This window comes from Barbus barbus, assembly GCF_936440315.1.
Source record: "Barbus barbus genome assembly, chromosome: 38".
NCBI lineage: Eukaryota > Metazoa > Chordata > Actinopteri > Cypriniformes > Cyprinidae > Barbus > Barbus barbus.
In genome coordinates this window covers 16,102,158-16,121,944 of record NC_136716.1, presented here as the reverse complement: position 1 = coordinate 16,121,944, position 19,787 = coordinate 16,102,158, and the positions used below count along the sequence as shown (strand labels likewise).

General features: G+C 38.7%; 2 protein-coding genes across 8 annotated transcripts in view; one reads left to right on the top strand and one right to left on the bottom strand.

Moving 5' to 3' along the window:
- The window catches only part of LOC306857821 (zinc finger E-box-binding homeobox 1-like), a 69,954-nt gene extending 61,854 nt beyond the window's left edge, over positions 1-8,100 (top strand). For 2 of the 3 annotated variants that reach the window (XM_079398012.1, XM_079398011.1), the window contains exons 6-8: positions 887-2,577; positions 2,684-2,864; positions 5,344-8,094. In XM_079398012.1, the coding sequence (XP_079254138.1) occupies positions 887-2,577; positions 2,684-2,864; positions 5,344-6,062 (2,591 nt within the window). In that variant the 3' untranslated portion in view covers positions 6,063-8,094. Of the gene's footprint in view, positions 1-886; positions 2,578-2,683; positions 2,865-5,343 lie in introns of all 3 variants that reach the window. The other variant, XM_079398010.1, reaches the window with a different exon arrangement.
- A 7,588-nt stretch (positions 8,101-15,688) lies between these two features.
- LOC306857824 (rho GTPase-activating protein 12-like) overlaps positions 15,689-19,787 on the bottom strand; it is a 63,469-nt gene continuing 59,370 nt past the window's right edge. For 4 of the 5 annotated variants that reach the window (XM_079398018.1, XM_079398019.1, XM_079398020.1 and 1 more), the window contains one exon: positions 16,234-18,008. In XM_079398018.1, coding sequence (XP_079254144.1) covers positions 17,834-18,008 — 175 coding nt within the window. In that variant the 3' untranslated portion in view covers positions 16,234-17,833. Of the gene's footprint in view, positions 18,009-19,787 lie in introns of all 5 variants that reach the window. The other variant, XM_079398017.1, reaches the window with a different exon arrangement.

The following is a 19,787-nucleotide window of genomic DNA, read 5'->3' as shown; positions in this document are numbered from 1 at the left end:
ATGAAAGCAAATTTTGCATGTCATTCGGAAATCAAGGTGCCAGAGTCTGGAGGAAGACTGGGGAGAGGGAAATGCCAAAATGCCTGAAGTCCAGTGTCAAGTACCCACAGTCAGTGATGGTCTGGGGTGCCATGTCAGCTGCTGGTGTTGGTCCACTGTGTTTTATCAAGGGCAGGGTCAATGCAGCTAGCTATCAGGAGATTTTGGAGCACTTCATGCTTCCATCTGCTGAAAAGCTTTATGGAGATGATTTCATTTTTCAGCACGACCTGGCACCTGCTCACAGTGCCAAAACCACTGGTAAATGGTTTACGGACCATGGTATTACTGTGCTCAATTGGCCTGCCAACTCTCCTGACCTGAACCCCATAGAGAATCTGTGGGATATTGTGAAGAGAAAGTTGAGAGACGCAAGACCCAACACTCTGGATGAGCTTAAGGCCGCTATCGAAGCATCCTGGGCCTCCATAACACCTCAGCAGGGCCACAGGCTGATTGCCTCCATGCCACGCCGCATTGAAGCAGTCATTTCTGCAAAAGGATTCCCGACCAAGTATTGAGTGCATAAATTAACATAATGGCCATTCTTTTATTGGTCGGATGAAATATGCTAATTTTTTGAGATAGGAATTTTGGGTTTTCATGAGCTGTATGCCAAAATCATCAATATTAAAACAATAAAAGGCTTGAACTACTTCAGTTGTGTTGTAATGAATCTAAAATATATGAAAGTCTAATGTTTATCAGTACATTACAGAAAATAATGAACTTTATCACAATATGCTAATTTTTTGAGAAGGACCTGTGTGTATATATATATATATATATATATATATATATTATGAATTGTTGGTTTTCTCATTTCTTTATTGTGTCTGTTGTGTAGGAGAAAAGCCTTATGAGTGCTCCAACTGCAAGAAGCGTTTCTCTCATTCCGGTTCTTATAGTTCCCACATCAGCAGTAAGAAGTGCATCGGCCTCATCTCAGTAAATGGGCGGCCACAATCTTCTCCCGCCACTGGGGCTGCCAAGACCCCGCAGTGCTCTTCCCCATCCCTGCCAACCTCTTCCCCCACGGCACGTGTCCAAGTCAGAGACAAACTGGACAATAGCAAACCCCTTCAGGAACAGCTTCCCTTGACACAGATCAAGTCTGAGCCACTGGACTATGAGTACAAGCCTGTGGTGGTGGCTCCATCTGCTAGAGGCGTAAATGGCATATTCCAAGGTGGGGCGGCAGCCCCTCTTCAGGGCGTACAGGCTGTTGTGCTCCCAACAGTGGGTCTGGTATCCCCAATCAGCATCAACCTCGGGGACTTACAGAACGTGCTGAAGGTGGCAGTGGACGGGAATGTCATTAGGCAAGTGCTGGAAAGCACGCAAGCTAAGGGGCAGCAAGTAGGGATGGGAATCATTGGAGCAGGAGGGGTGGGAATTGCCCAAGCACCCCAACAAGTCATACAGGCCTTTAGTCTTCCCATCTTGGACCAGGATGGCAGTGCTAAGATCTTTATTAATTACAGCCTAGACCCTTCACAGGCCCAAGCGTTCCTTCAAAGTCCAAAGAAGGAACCTTTGGGGTTGAACACAGAAGCCTGCAAGGCTCAGAAGCTGCCAGAGGACTTGACAGTCAAGACAAATAGGGACAAAACCACCATCACTGTGGACGAGAAGAGTATTTTACACAATGACACAACACTTAAGCACTGTGGTAAAGATGGACATAGGGTAAACGGGAAAAACCTTGAGGGGAAGATAGACTTGGAGGACGGATTGTGTCCTGGTCAGCCTCCCCTGAAGAACCTTCTCTCCTTGCTCAAGGCTTACTTTGCCTTAAACAACGAGCCCACCAAGGAGGAGCTGGCAAAGATATCAGAGTCTGTCAGCCTTCCGGCAGAGGTGGTGAAGAAGTGGTTTGACAAGATGCAGTTGGGGCAGATCTCTGTAGATCCCTCCTCACCCCTGGCTGAGGATGAGCAGACCACTCCTGGAGATTTGGATGGGACTAGAGGTGCATCACCCCGACCAGAGCCAGATAATCAAATTAACTCAGAGGAGCAAGGAGAGAGCGAATGCTGTAGCCCAGCTGAGGGCGTTGCAGCTGGGGAGAATGGGATAAAGAGTGTCCCTACATCCCCATCACCACTAAACCTATCCGCCGATGGTCCTGTCCCAGCCAGGACTCTTGAGGAAGGCGAGGGACCTCTCGATCTGTCGCTACCAAAATCTGCTGCTACAGCTGCTGTGGCTAGCGGTCACGTAAACACTGTTTACTCGGCTCAAGAGGAGCCATTGAATTTGACTTGCACAACGAAGGAACTGCTCAGCAATGCAAGCACCAATGCTGCCATATTTGCCAGCCAACCAAGTGCCAATCCCATAAACATCGTGACCACTCAACTGCCCACCCTAGTGGCCATCACTGACCAGGGACAAGCCCAATGTCTTCGTGCACTTACCACCACTAAACAGACCATCCTGATCCCTCAGCTGACTTACAGTTACACCACTACATCCTCCAGCCCAGCAGGGAACGACGCGCCACAGAAGAACGTTATACACGTCAATGGCATCAAGGTGAGGGCCGTGCATAAACGTACCTTGTACCAAGAGTCAGTTATGTGCATACAAATGTACCTTGGTTACCTTAAATCACAATGATCTGCTTTTTCTCACAATGTAGGAGGAGAAACAGGAGATGGGGTCAGAGGTCACCTCAACATTGGAAGAACAGACAGACTCCGACTCAGGGCCGACGAGAAAGAAGATGAAAAGGACGGAGAGTGGGCTGTACGCCTGTGACCTGTGTGACAAAATCTTCCAGAAGAGCAGCTCATTGCTCCGCCATAAATACGAACACACAGGTGGGAAATTATGACAGAATGCATTGTGTTGCAGTAATTGTACCTATTATACAGGGAGCAGAACTGAATTTCAAGTTCCAACCGCTGTTAAATTACACGTGCTGGAGGGTGCGGTGACTTATTTTCCCTTATCCACTGGCCAAATACGTTACCTTCTCACACCGAACCCAGGCTGTTGCATCAGTTTTCTGTTAGTAATTTACACTCCTCCTCCCTCTTTTGCTTTAAAAACATGAGAAGTTAGTGAAGCCAAGAGCCAGTCACCTCTCACTGTTAAGATACCTGGCCAAAAAGTGAGCAGCACTCATCCACATGACATCACAGTGCCTTGAACCACAAATTGTGCTGTCTTTTCTCTCTCTCTAATTTTTTGTCTGAAGCCACAGTTTATAAACTTCCAGGCCTGGGTGGAACTGGCCTGTCTTGTGCACCACAGCTTGTTTTGATTCATTGTTTGGCCTTAATGTCCATGGCTACATAACAACATGTAATGCAATTCTTAATGCATTAAAGATCCAGGGTTGAACACTGGGTGTGGGGGATTTTCTAGTGCTGCATGTAGAGATTACAAGAATGTTTTTTGTGGTTGGGACCCTTTATTAGTTGAGCTGTGTGACAGCTTTTTAAAACATGCATATAATTGATGAAAATGAGCCCATTTAATATATCATACTGTGGCGAAATTGTGTCGATCAACTGACAAACATTTTATCGTAAACTTCCAGTGAATGTGACATGATTTTTAACACATTAAAGGGATAGCTCACCCAAAAATGAAAAATTTTCTCATTGATTATTCAGCTTCATGTCATTCCAAACCCTTAAGACCTTTGTTCATCTTTGGAAAACATGATGTTTTTGATGAAATCCACAAGCTTTCTGATCCTGCATATACAGCTATGGAAATACCAGGCCCTTTCAAGGCCCAGAAAGGTAGTAAGGACATTGTTAAAATAGTTCATGTGACATCCATGGTTCAACCTTAATTTTATGAAGCTACGAGAATACTTTTTGTGCTCAAAGAAAACAAAAATATTGACTTTATGCAACAATTTCTTCTGTTCCGTGTCAGTCTTCAACACACATTCACAACAGTACCACGACGCACGCGTGTGCATTCCTCTGCTTGCAAACAAGGCGCAGCACATGCGTGTTCTTCCAGAACGCCTGCTCCTGCATCACGTGTGGTAGTTTCGTGAACGCATGTCGAATTTTGACATGGAAGAGAAGAAATTGTTTGATAAAATCACTAGTTATGGTTTCTATGCACACAAAAGTATTCTCGTACCTTCATAAAATTACAGTTGAACTAATGATGTCCTTACTACCTATTTTAACGATGTCCTTACTATCTTTTTGGGCCTTGAACTTGGTATTTCTGTTGCTGTCTATGCAGGGTCAGAAAGCTCTCGGATTTCATTAGCGCAATTAGCACCGCTCAAACTGAAGTCACTTTGGAACCACGCAGTGTGTTGGTCAATATGATGAATTTGCAGTGTTGTGCAAGTTACGTCTAAACTGTAATTCATTATAGATTACTTGTTACTGTTATTTAAAAGTAATTCCTTACCTTACAATATTACTGTCTCAGAATTGTAATGCGTTACATGACTCCTGTATTACTTTTGAGTTACTTTCACCAAAATAACTACAGAAGTAGAACTTAACATTCTAAAATGACAAAATGTACTAGAACATTAAACCTAGATAAATGTGCGCTGCATCCAGTAGTTTGTGCGGAGAATGGAAGCTAAAGCGCAGGACATGGAGGCACCAGCGCAATCAATTACAATTTTTTTTCAATGGAAACAACTTGCGTGTCTAACAAGGAGATGGCGAATCCTTACTATTTCCCCCAGACACATTCATGGTAATTACTTTTGCAGGGGCTTTTTCTTTATTGTGTGTATTTGAAGCAGAACTCTTCAGCTGCGGGACACTAAACACCGTCGTAGCACGGACTCATGTTATTTCCACCAGCGCAGCAATTTTTTCATCAATAATTGATGGATGTCTAAAATTTAAAGATAAGGAGAAGCCTAAAGCAGGCCCGAGGACCGGTCCGCGTCTGAACTATGACGTGAATATTGGCCCGAAGGGACATAAAAAAGTCGGAGCCCGACTTTAAATTAAATAAAAAAATTATAAGTTTGGGCTAAAAGTGTGTTGTAACGCAAGCGTTACTGAACATGTACGGAGTAAAATATTACTGAAAATTGATTAGTAATGCCTTACACTACTGCGTTACAGCAAAAAGTAATCCGTTACTGTAATGCATTACTTTTGTAACGCGTTACTCCCAACACTGTGAATTTGTAAGACCATCTTCTACATGGGGAACTATTTTGCCCTTACCTGAAACTCCAAAACTCCACAGAAAAAAAGCTCAGAAATGATTGTATTTGTCTGTATATTCTAGGAATGAGATAAGTACTTCAAGACAAATATTAATAGAGTGCAACTTCTTCATCTCTCGCAGGAAAGAGGCCTCATGAATGTGGGATCTGCAGCAAGGCCTTTAAACACAAGCACCACCTAATAGAGCACCTGCGCCTGCACTCCGGAGAAAAGCCGTACCAGTGCGACAAGTGCGGCAAACGCTTCTCCCACTCTGGCTCCTACTCGCAACACATGAACCACCGATACTCCTACTGTAAAAAAGAGGCTCAAGGCCAAGGGCTAGGCCAGGGAGTCGAGGAAGAGGACAATCCTGGTGAGGAGCAGCCTCAGACGGGCAGCACAGCGACCTCGCCCCCCTCCCACCTGGACTCAGATGAGCGGGGGAGTAGTACCAGAGAGGATGAGAGTGAGGAGGATGAGGAGATGGGCTCGGGAAGCTTAGTGGATGAGGATGAGATTCAGGTGGTCAAGATCGGAGAGGAGGGAGATGAAGATGACCAGGGAGCAGATGAAGACCAGGAAGGAGAGGGAGAGAAGATGGAAGGGGCCGAACAAGAAGAAGATGGTGATGAGGAAGGTGAGAGTGAGGAAAATGACAGACAAACGCTGAAAGTCGTAGTGATGCAGGATGAATGTGAAGACGGAAACGGAGAGGACGAACGAATGGCGGAAGAGGCCATGGACACAGGAACTCTTGAACACATGAAGGACATAACAGAAATAGAGAACCCGGCAGACGATAAGAAAAAGATTGAAAATGAAGAAAACACAGCCAATATGAATGGAGACGTGAAGTGAAGCTACAACTGTGTTTTTATGGCCCTTATTCCTTACAACATTGTTTTACAAAGTTACTAATTTTAAGGAACAAAAAGACGTTTTCTCTCCGCAGATGTTTCTCTCTCTTCCTGAGAAAGTGACTGTGTTAAGATGAGAATGAAGTGAGGAAGAGAGCGTGACTGCTCTTACGCTGCATTTAAACCCACTACTGTGTATAAACCCCCAGGTGTGCCTGATAAATACGAAATAGTTACTTTTTCCACATAAAGACGATTTTCAGTGTTTGAGTATGGTTTGTATAAATGCAAAGTTTAACGAAAAAACAAAAACAAAAAAGAAAATGACATATACGGACTGAAAGCTATACACGTTTTGGCTAATAATGTTTTATTACTAAAACGCCTTGGGTCAATTTCTCATATCAGTATTACTAATTTTTTGTCACTCTCGGTTTACCCTCAAAAGCTGTACAGTTGGGAGAGAGAGATTTCTATACGTTTTTATTGCCAATGAACAAAACTCAGTATTTTCTTGCATTTGAAGGAAAAAAAAAAAAGTATCCTGTGCACTACCATATTCCCAGTTTACCTATGGAACACCTATGTGGGCCTTGTGTTGTTTAATGTCTACCTTCCAGTATTATCGCCCCTAAGCCATGCTAGTGCTCGCTAGCACAACATTTGTCTGTCGTCTCATTTCCAGAAGGACTGTGAGCCTTAAATGTCAAAAGATTGATGTGGTTACGGTGGGAGGGCTTTAATGAATCCCAAAAAGCCAAGGCATCAAAACCTTAGTAATCCTGGACAGCTGGTTTTAGACGTAGTCTTCATCATGTTTCAGGTGACCCTTCCCCACCCATTATCCACCCTTATGCAAAAACATGCATGTTGGAAGTGCCATTGAACAGTGCTGTGCCGTCGCTGAGCAGCACACTCGCGTGGGGCTCATGCGGTCTTTCATTTTAGTAGCAAAATTTTGGACCCCTGCACCTAAACCACTAGTCCTTACTAAAGGACAAGACTGCCTCTTTGTTTTTTTTGTTCAATCCAGTAAGGACTACACTGCATCAAGAATTCAGGAAAGACGATCAATGAGCAAAAAGGAGAAAAAGAAGCCCTTTTTTTCAGCCTTGAAGTATTTTTCCCCTGTTTGGTGCACTTGTTTCTCTTGTTATCTTTAGCTGCACGACACTTTTTCTTCAGGTAACAAATGTAGGCAGATATGATCAATGAAGAATTTACTTTTAGTGTTTTTTGTTTCTTTTCAGTCAGCCTTTTTACCTGTCAGTATTAATTTTTGTCTTGTTTGTAATGAAGTTTTTTTGTTGTTTGTTTCAGTGAACATTGTGTAATTATTTTTTGTTTTGTTTTTCAGTAAAGGCAGTATTACCCCTCCCATCCCTCACCATGTATAACTTTACATTTTTAGTTTTAGAGACCTTTTATATTTATTTCTTATTTTTGTATTTTCTTTATGGTTATTTATTACACAATGTAGTGTACAATACTGTAGTTTGTATTAATACAATAATATATTTTAGTATGAAGAATAATTTCGAAGATAAATGAAATCAGAGCTGGGGAAGGAACTCTAGCATTTCAAAGTGTTTTAAAACAGAAAAAGTATTATTTTCAAATTTTCAAAATGCATTGTTTGAAAAAAAAAAAAAACCCACCCCTAAAGTATATGAGAACTGTTAACTTTTACACGTCACTTTCATGTTATTGTCTCTTACCCCACTATACTTTGAAGCTACTGAAAACTAATTGTATGCTATACACGCATGAGTCCTTGCTGTTGTATTGAAAGATTGTCCTTCACCATGAAACTGTGCTGCCCTTTTAATGAAGCCAAAACATCATCAACGTGTTGTTTTTTATTATTATTTTTAGTTGTGCCAATTTTTAACTCTCTTTGTCTACATCAAGGCAACAAAGTCTTTTATATGTCCCTGTTTTAACCTTTTTAGTGCTAGCTTTTTGTTTGATCGTTTGTTTTATTTAGTTTTTTTAATGACTCCCCATCTCACAATAAAATATTTCAAGAATTCAACACTTACAGCTTTTCTAGAATATTTCCATTACATGATATGTAGATCTTTAATTACCAGACCTAAGCAAAAATTTCAAAAGATGATTTTTAAAAAAAAAAAGAATTTAGTCTCTGTTGCCTACAGAGACATGCAGAGTGAACACAATCCCTCAGCTCCAACAAAAAACATTGATTAGGATCAGGTTGCCATGCGGGTTTTTGGATGGAGAGCATGAATTATTAATGCAACAAAACATAAATCTATGATCTGACTGAAGTCGGAAAATGAAGTGATGCATGCTCAGCCCACTGCTGTATGCAGAATAGACCCAGTGTTTATGTGCGTCAAACTGCCATAAATAATTTTGTTAAAGCCGAAGCCAGAATATTCTTAAACTCTGTGGCAGCTGGATGTTTAATGCAGTTATAGAAGGACACTCTTCCCTTCTGCAAAGCTTAATGTATGGTTTTCTGAATTATCAAAATCAGAGTAGCTTTCTCATGACCCTTCTGCCAACTTCGTATTGAACAATCTGGAAATCACACACAAGGCTGGAAATGTGTGCAGACAGAATGAAACGAGAGCCCTGTTTCCAGCAGTAGCTGAAAGCTGATGGACAACAGCACAGAAACAAGCCAAGAGTGGAAGCAGAGAACAGAAAACCCCTGGGAAATTTAGTGGATAGCACAATCAAATACAAATAGCCTACATCTGTGCTCAAAACATTACCCTTTACTTAAAAATCATGTTAATTTAGCCAAGCGCTGGATTTCACCGCATGTAGGCACGAGGATTAATGCTGAAGTCGCTGAGATTTTCCCCATCCGTATTTTACTTGGATTGTTTCAGCACACTTGATTTTAATAAACAGTTTTATAGGTGGAATAAGCACAGCAGAAGTTCACATTAAGGGTCGGCGTCATTAGATGAATCCTAGTGGTTGTAACATATCATGCAGAACAAAATTAAATAGCTTGGTTTTCTTTGCATTTCCTCTGTATGCAGAATGGGTGATAAACAGTGTGCTGAATATGTAAGTTATTTTATGATGATCTTTAGGACCAATATGAGGTTAAATTTGCCAAAAGAAATTGCAATCCATCTTGTGTGTTTGCATTTTTACTGTGGATACTGAAAGCTCACAAAGACTTAGTTAAACACACACACACACACACATATATATATATATATATATATATAGAGAGAGAGAGAGAGAGAGAGAGAGAGAGAGAGAGAGAGAGAGAGAGAGAGTTTCATGAGTTGCACGGTGACTTCAGTGCAGTTTTGGTTGGACCACCAAAGCTGGATAAATATCCAGCTGATTTTTGTTTTTCTCTCTTTTGGACAGTGGAGTGACAAAATGAGTTGTTTCAAAGTCATTTTAAAATGCTACTCAAACATCAGCAAGTTTCTTCTGAGGGCCTCTTTTGATCTCAGCGTGATTTAGCCACACTCCTCAGCTGCTAAGACCAAACCTCACCACAAGTTTCTGATGTTTATATAAGGCAGTGCCCCTCCATTTACTCTCGAATGAGCTTCTAATCATTTGCACCTGTGCAACAGTGCACCTGATTTTCATTTGAGCTATTTGCTGCATGTGAAAACTGCATTTCTGTTTATTTATATAGTACAAATGAGTGCAAAACCTTACTCAACCTTCTATGACCTAACCTGATTCTGAGAATACAGCAGTGAGACTGCCACAGGGCTGGATATAACACTGCCCCACATGTGCTAACAAACAGAAAAACACAAACACACATATTATTATAGACTGATACAAGTAACAAATATCCATTACAGTAACATGCTGTTATAGATGTTGCTGATATATACTGTATTTGTAATACTATCGTCCTTTGGAGACTGTAAGAAGAGAAACAACATCACTGCTGTAACATGAGCTCACTAACCGTGTCTGAAGAAACTGAGCATAATGTTAGCATAAAGATATATGATCTCCATATCAGCTTTTTGCCTCAGTTTGCAAATTTGATAAGCTGCACTGCTGCAAAAATAAATAAATACATAATCACATAAATTAATAATAATATTATAATGATAAAATAATTTTCTTATTTCATATTTGTCTTGTTTTAAATTTCTCTCTCTCTCTCTCTCTCTCTCTATATATATATATATATATATATATATATAATTTTTTTTAACAATTATTAAGTTTTATTATTCATAAAAATTAAAATGTGTAATTGCTTGAAAAAAATAAGCATATTTTGTCCACCCAAGTAAAAATGTATTTATTTGTTTGTTTGATAGTTTGAATAATTATTTAGGAACATTTTGTACAGGTCAAATTTATGGCTCCAAATCCATGATATATATTTTTGTACTTTATGGAAAAAAAAAACAACAACAACAACTATTTATTCAAACTACAAGTAATATTTTTGAGGGAAAATATTTTCAAAATCTATGAAAAAAGTATGAATACTAGCCACTTTCATTTTTAAAGTAGATTTATGCTTTTTATCATCTCAGACATCTTTGTCACTGACGAATAGATTTTAAAATGAAAAACAGCATGAGACACCTCGGTTATTGTGTTCAGTGAACATATTCTCAGGTGAAATGAAGATACTGATGATGTCCTCTGTCCTCGGTAACGCACATGACTTTTAGTGATGATGTCAAAGACATGCTCTAGCACATAATGATTTAATTAGAATCCCCCACAGAAAGAGTAGCATGCAGTCAGTGCTTTTAAATAACAAATGTGAGCCCAAAACCAGATTCAAGAAGTGATCTGTTGTCTTCCACACACACACACACACACACACACACACAATGAAACACACTTACTCTAAGCCAGATGGCTCAGGGTACAAAAATCAATTAGATCTCCACCTCAGGAGCAGAGGGAATTCATCCCGGCCGACCCCAGCAGCCCCTCCTCCGGTCTGCATACAGGAGGACTGAGGCTCCCCTTCTGCCTCATCACCTCAGCTCTAATCTACTTCTCTCCGCTGCATACACACTAACTTCATTAGACGAGCGGGGGGAGGAGGGAGAGGTAGAAATAGGGCACGGTGAATATCTTGAACTGCATGAATCACCAGAGCTCCTCTAAACATAACTGAATTGCGAGAGCTTACTTGAGAGAGGGAGAGAGAAGAAGAGAGCTGTAAGGAACATCAAAATGGATTTATTTTGCATTGGCAACTCTTGCCAGCTCTGCTTTGGAGGAGAGGAGGAGGGAAGAGAACGTGTAGGTGGATTCTGGGAGAAGGATAATGTGCAATCCAAAGAAATAAGATGACAGCAAGAATTAAGACTGTGGAAGAGCCAAAACATGATCTTCATTACACCCTAGTGTTCACGTTACAACATTACAAAGGGTGAACTTATGAAGCTTAATGAACAATCAGGCTAATCGTGTTCAAAGGATTAGCATGGGCTAACCCAGAGGTTTAATTAGTCTGTAAGGCCTTAAAGGGATTGTTCACTCTTTACATCATTTACTCGCTCTGATTCAGTTCCGTATGACAATTCTTGCATGCTCTTGGCCAAGAAATTATACTCCATAGTACATAAATTCACCATGAATGTGGTCCGTGCAATTTATTTGCTACAAAGTCTTCTAAAGTCATGCGACGGCGTAACCATCAGACCTAAATTTCATAATTTCTCCTCAAGAGAGCTATAAAAAGCTGCAAGTCATCAAGTTTAACAAATCAAGTCCAATTTGTTAAATTAACTCCTCTTTTGTAAACCGGTTAAACAGATTAATTGAAAAGAACCGACTCAAAATAATTCTTTCAGGAATCGGACATCGCTTCTTTCGTCAAGACGTGAAGATCGTCAGTTCCTCCATCTTCAGGGCACTTGGAATAGGCCTACACTTTATGATACGTTTAAAGTCATTTCAGAAATTGTAACAACAGTCAGTCCCCATTTGCTGTCGATTTCAAAATTATACTCTTCACAAATATAGGCTACGTCCTAACACACAGTTATTAATAATAGGCTACACATTTACTAACCTACAACAGAGAACCAACAGCAAACATTGATAGACAAAAGTATAAACAAATAAAAAAATATATATTTTTAACCATTGTGGTTTTGTTTAAAGGCTTAGTTCACCCCAAAAAATGAAAATTCTGGCATCATTTACTCACCCTCAATTTGTTCCAAACCAGTTTCTTTCTTCTGTTTAACACATAATTAGATATTGTAACCAAACAGTTGCTGGTGGTATAGCAACCGACTTTCAATATAGATAGAAAATAAATAAATAAATAAATAAAAATCAAATTAAAAGTATTTATTTCTTTAATGAAAGTCAATGCAACTGTTTAGTTCAGCAGAAGAAAAGACTAGCTTGGAACAACATGAGGGTGAGTAAACAATGACAATTTTAATTTTTGCCCAACAACATGGTGATTAAATACCTGCATGCATTTGAGACAGGACTGTCTGATTAAAAACTGTCACGTCCCCTTCAATGTCAAGGATGGTTACGGCCCTGTTTAAGCATAAAAATTCCAAAGGGAAATGCTGCATGTATGAGTAGGCAACCTAATTGATGTTTAACATTACATGCCTGTTTCTCTGGATGTTATTCTGTGTTATCTTCTCAGAAAAACTGCACTGCACCTCAGATCATAAATCATCAAGAGCAAGGTGTGAAGAGTGTGTGTGTGTGTGTTCTTGTTAGGGTAAGTGTGTGAGGTAAACTCATAGGAACAGCAGTCATAACACCAGTACGAACACCCCTCATTTATCACGCACACACACATCAAGTCTATGATTTTATAGACCTTAATTAAAAAGCACACAGCACTATTTATAAGTGTGATCGTCACTTAGTAGCACTAATAAGGACGTTAGTTGAAGAGAAACATATTATTAAGCCTTAGGAGTAGCGGGGGCTCTGCTAGTAGGCACACATGCTAATAAGCTGCTGACGGGGTCTAACACCACTCCACAGGCCTGAACAGGATTAATCAGCCTGTAAAAGAGACCCACCACACGGCTTCTTGCAAGGACACCGAGGCTAAATCAGCAGTTGGAGACAAACTAATTAACGGGTAGAGAGAGACCGAATCACTAGAGACTAGTGAAGAGGGGCATTGCTTTTAAATTACTGTCAGTCGTATTCACAAGATGCCTGGCTTTAAAGGGTCTTTACTCCGGGTGTGTTTGAGCTGATGTATGTGAAATTTTAAAGCAGTTTGCTTTCCATTAAACTTTCAAATTCAACTCCTGTCTACATTTGCCTTCTTTTAAGACATCTCTGTCCTATAAAAAATGTTGTGAATATAGAAATGTGAGTCATTTGTATCCTTCATATAGGCCTATGTATTTCCTGTCAGAAAACTGCTACTAAACTGTAACTTGGGTAGTACCCTCAAAAGGTACAAATATGTACACTTTAGGCATTAATATGTACTTTAAAATGTTAATATGTGCTGTTGATGTACTAATGTGTACCATTTAGGGGTAAATAAAGTACAAATATGTAACTGGGGCAGTACCATTGAAAAGGTACACCTTTGTACCTTATTTACCCCTAAAGAGTGTATATTAGTGCCTTAAAAGTACATATTAGTACATAATTTGTACATTTTGTATACCTTTTGAAAAGGTACCGCACCAGTGACAACTTTTATACCTTTTTTTCTGAGAGTGTTACACCCCAGTGAGAGCTTTTTGAGAGTGCATGTGTAAAAAATTACTTCAACAACTACAATTTGATGCCAGCTTGTGCTGCTATGGACATTATTCTAAATGCATCAGAAAACTTTCTGATATTTATATTTACTATTTTTATTTTATAAATAATTTAGTCAAATAAATAATGACAAATACCTTTAAATAACATTTAAAATGATTTTTATTGTCTTTTAGCAAATATGCACATTTTTATGTGAACAAAAGTATAGAAATAAAAGCTAGCATTTTGTTGTTATCTTATTACTTTATTTGACATTTATTAAAAAACTTTTTAAGAGTTGTGCATTAAGCCTTTTATGCTCACTCCAATGGTAAAGTGATCAACTAAAATCTCTTTTTATGGTTTTGTTTAGTAAACAGTTGATAATTGATATTTGCAGGAATATCTGTGTTAAATTTTCTAAGCAGCACTTTGTTATTTTCAAGACTTTTAATGTCAAATAGAATCGTTTTGTTACTTTTAAGGCATAATTTCCCAAAGCAATCATTTATCACGGATGGTACAGTGCATATCTGAACACTCAAATACTATGTGTCGGACAGAATGTTTTAAATCTTGCAAAAAAGGAACCCTGGAAGAGGCGCCAATTTTGTATAATGACCCATATTTGCATATTGGCACACATACTCTATAAAACTCCAGGCAGGGTTCTTCAGGTGTTCTCTGCTGCAGAATTTACAAGCTCTTAATGCTGGGTCAGATGACGGAGTACGGATAAACCAATCAGGCTTCACCCAGGATGAGTAAATGGACAAGCAGAGGAATCCATTATCTGTCAGGCTCGTATGATACAGCAGCTCCATATTTACGGCCTACTTAATGGGGTTGATTGTATTAGTGCACGGGAAGAGGGAACGGCCCTATTGCAGACCTAGTATTTCCAGCTTTGTGCAATTACCTTATGTAAATCCCGCAAGCAGGCGTCCATTTAAAATGCATTGAATTTCCCAATGCAAAACCATCAAGTCCAACCAAGCGAACTTCATTAATACCAAAGCATGGGCAGATAACATTTGAAGTACTCCTATGATTACTTTAGCCAATGCCCGTGTGCATTTGGGGTTTATTTTAAAGGATACTTGAGATGGTATTTGCAAAGACTCGGTAAATGGAGCATTTAAGCACAGGAGCCTCAGGAGTGTCTCAAGTGAGGAATAAGCACAACTTTACATGAAAGTACCATCAATATTTACACAGTTGCCTTATAAAAGCCAATTAGGAAGAGGAAATGGATTTCAACATTATGTTTGCCCTGTATCCGACGTGGTTTACATCTCCATCTGCAATATTTGCATTAACGATCAATTATTTCGCACAAAAGGTATCTTGAACCCTGATAATATCACATTCTACTATACATTTAAAGCTTCAAGTAACAGCAGACAGATGCTTATCAGCTGCTAGGACATTCCTATAAATGTCATTCAGGCTGCATGCATACAGATTTACAGCCCACAAAAACAGTTTAGATTTATATGTAGCCCTATAATGGTAGTTACCCTGTCGAATAAACTGATTTAATCTGCCCGCCCCATACATGCAAATTATTCCAAGTTGTGTTGCTGTCAAAGATGCAGGATTTGTCTTTCTTCTTTTCCTCTTGATCTGATAGACTCATTTCAGCAGAGTTTAACTTACAGCACTTTTTTTTTTATTCGTATCGGAGTGGTTGCACAGTGCAGCAAATGCGTGAAATGGTTTTTTTTTAAATGAACACGATTACTCAGTTTAGTTGGCTCCAAAACGCAAATATGAAAATGGATCCCTGAAGAAGCAAACTCAATTATAGTTTATGAAAGTCTTCAGTCATATACGTTTTAGGCACACAAACATGTTCTTGGTCAGAGTCTGTCACTCAGACTGAGCAAGATGCAACACAGAAAATGATAGACATATAGAGGAAAAAAGAAGAGTCAAAGTCATAAATGTTTTATGGGTCATAATGGCTTGCTCAAATTTCCTCACCACACTTCGGCCTCCACGGACACACAAGACCAGGGGCTTTCCTGGCACCTCTGCCCCACAGACACGCAGCAGCATATGGTGTGCAATTCTGACACCTCTGGGGCCCCGGCTGCAGCAGTGTGGTCAGAGCTATGAATTATGGATATGAGCTAATTGTTTTCTCATTTGGAAAGTCTTGCTCTTTTTAGCTTGTACAGCTCATGGTTTCAAGCAGGTGTTTGATTTGATCTCCACCCAGTCACTATTCTGTCATTTTCCATGTCACTTTTTCATAGATTCCTGTCTAGAAAAACAGAGTGAGTTATATAAAGTGAACCTAACACCATACATTTAAGCTTTAAGGAAATTAATATTTTGGTAAAGGGTGTTTTGAATTAAATTAATTACTACAGTGTTTTAATGAAGCTCTTGAATAAATGTTTTAAAATACAGAATGCTCTGCTCAAATAAATAGGATTTTTTAAAATTAAAATAAACACTATAGACTAATAACTCAAGCATTATCATTTTAATATTATCCATGAGTTTTTGTCTTTTTAATTAGGATTAGACATCAGAAACAGCACTTAGTCTGAAAATTACATTCAAAATGTGCAGTTCACAACGCGTGATGACATCACTCCTCCCCCGTCCCATCTAATACTCATTTCTTTCATTCGTACATTAACAAAATTAGATCTTTTCACTTGTTACTGACACACAACTTCAAGCCATCACACTTCATTATTGGTATTTTTTTTTGCACAACAGGTTCAAGTTCTTGTTAAAGTAATCTGTACATGTGTTTTCAGAATTTTGTTAAAAACGAGACAGAGAAGGTGTTCACCATGCGTACCTTCAGTTAACACTAACTGCAGTACTATTTCCAGTACCATCCTGTCAATTTATCATCAAGCTCCTTTCCATCCAGGGGCAGAGCAGGAAACAGGAGATGAATATTCTGTATTGATCTGAAACCGTGTAAGACCTAAATGCCGATCTAAGCAGCTCACCTTTCTTTTTCCAGTAAGCCTAGAGAGATACAAGGGCAAGAGACAAGATCTCTGATTGTTTTTGAGAGCTCTTGCTTTTAAACACAATACACTGTTTCACATCTGGTTCTCTGCATACTGTAACACAATTCAGCACAACACAGTCCATTTATTCCAAGGAAAAAACAGTTTTGACCTCAAACACGTGAAAGTTCTGATATTTCATTGAAGGGAGGGTCTTTAGTTTCTCTATTAGATGACACAACTGTGTGACGAGCATTTCTGTTATCCAGTAGCATGAAGTCCTAAAGCAAAAGGCGCATAACTTTTCCAGTAAACTTTAGGGAGGTGTGGATGGAGAGCAAACATGGGTGGATATGGAAAAAACAAGAGTCTTTCCAATTTGAAACAGGGTTTCTCTCCTAATACTGATTATTAATCATTGTCCAATTAAATCGACCCCATTATCCGTAGGTCAGTAGTCATTGTCAAATAATACTGTCTCCTAATACAGTGCACTTTCAGCTTATTCCACAGGAAAAAATGAAGAAAACAAAAACTCTGAGCCCGCAAGAGCCCAGATACAAGTTAGTTTTGTGTCTGAATAAATCAAACCCAAAATCAGTATTTCTTTTAAACATTTCACTGAAAAGAACTCAATCTGGTGAGACTCGAAAGTGTCCGCTCAGTCAGTTTTCATTCTAGTCGTCAATACTGGCTAAGATAAAGTCCATTCCAGTGTCTAACTTAGGAAAATATTCCCATTTCTCCCTTAAAAAAAAAAAAAAAAAAAAGTGCATATTGGAGACTAATGACCATCCATAATTGTCCAAACGTCCATCCAGCTTATTCTAAGCCAAGGAATGGCAATCCAAATGGAAAAAAAGAAAGAAAAATGTGGATATCCTCAAAACTTAAAAAAAAAATATTAAGTGCATAAAGAACCTTCCCGCATTCGTTTTCTTTGCTTATATCCAGTCATATGTCACAGTAAATCCACTTATGTTTGTTTATATACTCTATTAAGCTTGGTCCACAGCAGTGGTGTGTTTCTGTGCGATGGATATGAGATGTTAAACTTCTGGTATTGTGTTCTCTGGATTGATTCTCACGTAGAGATGTTCTACCTGCCAAAAATGTTGTCATACTCTAGAAGGATGAGCTCTACAATCTGGTTCTGATAGACCATATGAACCGCCATATTGCCCGTCTCGATCTCCGGCCGCAGCAGGGTTGGGCCGAACACGATAGCCACGCTCTGGGTAGTCATCCTGTTCACCTCGCCATGATCTATCACTCTGAAAAAGAAAGAGAGAATAAGTGTCTTGTCTTTCTTTCCTGTAAATTGGTTAAAAATATAACCATCATCAATAGCGGAGCCCATATTTTGTGAATAAAGAGCTTCCGTTTGTCTGACAAAGAAATCTTGAAAGGTGAATTTAAAATGCAAAATCTTCCCAACAATGGTTTTGGGAAATTGCAATGTTTGGGTATTGTGCTTAAATTAAACAAATACAGATGCCTTTTCCCTGCAACAGCAAAATGTCAGATCATAATTTTTCTGGAACACAATGCCTCCGTCCTCCATTCTGACTTACAGTGGCCCAAGAGCCATTTAAATGCAAATGGAAGCAAAGGCAAATGTCATTGTGAGTGTTTGATATAGCAATTACGATTGAGACTCAATACCGGTCTCGAATTACATTCAGAATTACACAGTAAGGCAGAGTCTCGTACAACAACATGGGGAAAATTATTCACTCTATATGTAGAGTGAAAATAGAGTTTTCTTTATTTATTTCCCACTTCATTTTAACTTTGAATTGATTTAAAGAATGCTGAAGGTGTGAAGGTGATGTCCCTAAAAACACATTTGAATTTGTCTTAAAATTATGTGCATGCACAGACATGTCAAAATATAGTCATTTCAGATTTACAAAAGAATATAGCAAATCTCTAAGAGAGGAAGCAATGGACACTTTGACCACTGTCCTTCATGGGTGAGAGCAGAATTAAGGTGAAATACTGTAGAAATGATCAGACCTCACTAGACTGAACAAGACAACTCCCTAAAGAAAGCCCAGAATGATTAAAGATTCATGTGACTCTCACCTGCCACTGAGGAAGCAGCTTTATAGCTCATGATTATTTTACGGGATGGAATGGATGTGATAACAGAGGTACAGTTAACAATTTATGGTAATAAAAAGTTGCTTCATAAACCTAAATCTACAAGAAAAAAAAAATAGTAGTTTTAGTAGGGACTCTTCTATCTCCTTTCAGGTAAATCACACAGTAGTCGTTTTACCAGTCATTGGCTCTTGAATAAAAACAGCCTGATGCCTAAAACGTCCCAAGTAAAAGATGTAAGCTTATATACGCTAATGTTAAAAAAATTATTTTGAAAGAAATTAATGCTCTTATTCAGGAAGGACACATTAGATTGATTAATAGTGACAGTAAATACAGTTATAATATAGATTTCTATTTCAATCAATTTTTTATTTTATTTTAAACTTTCTATTCATCAAACAAACTAAAAAATAATATTTATTGACCACTAAATCAGCACATTAAAATGATTTCTGAAAGATCATGTGACACGGAAGACTGGAGCAATGACTGCTAAAACTTCAGCTATGCACTACAAGAATAAATTACATTTTAAAATATTAATTTATATATAGAAAACAGTGATTTTAATTTGTAATAATATTTCACAATATTACCGTTTTTACTATATTTCTGATCAAACAAAAGCATCCTTGGTGAGCATAAGAGGCTTCTTTAAAAAAAAAAAAAAAAAAACTCCAAACTTTAAAAGACTTAAAAAACAGTAATGTAGTTACGTCCACAAGGTTTATTTTTTCGAGTTATTTTTTGTAGACATAAATAATAATTGATCAGATATTATAAAAAAAACTGATTGACAGATATACCAGCCAGTATTGGATATTTAATTGTGCATCCTCATATCCTCCATTTTAAAATTTATTTTATACAGTCATGCCCAAAAATATCGGCACCCTTGGTAAATATGATCAAAGAAGGCTGTGAAAATTAATCTGCATTGTTAA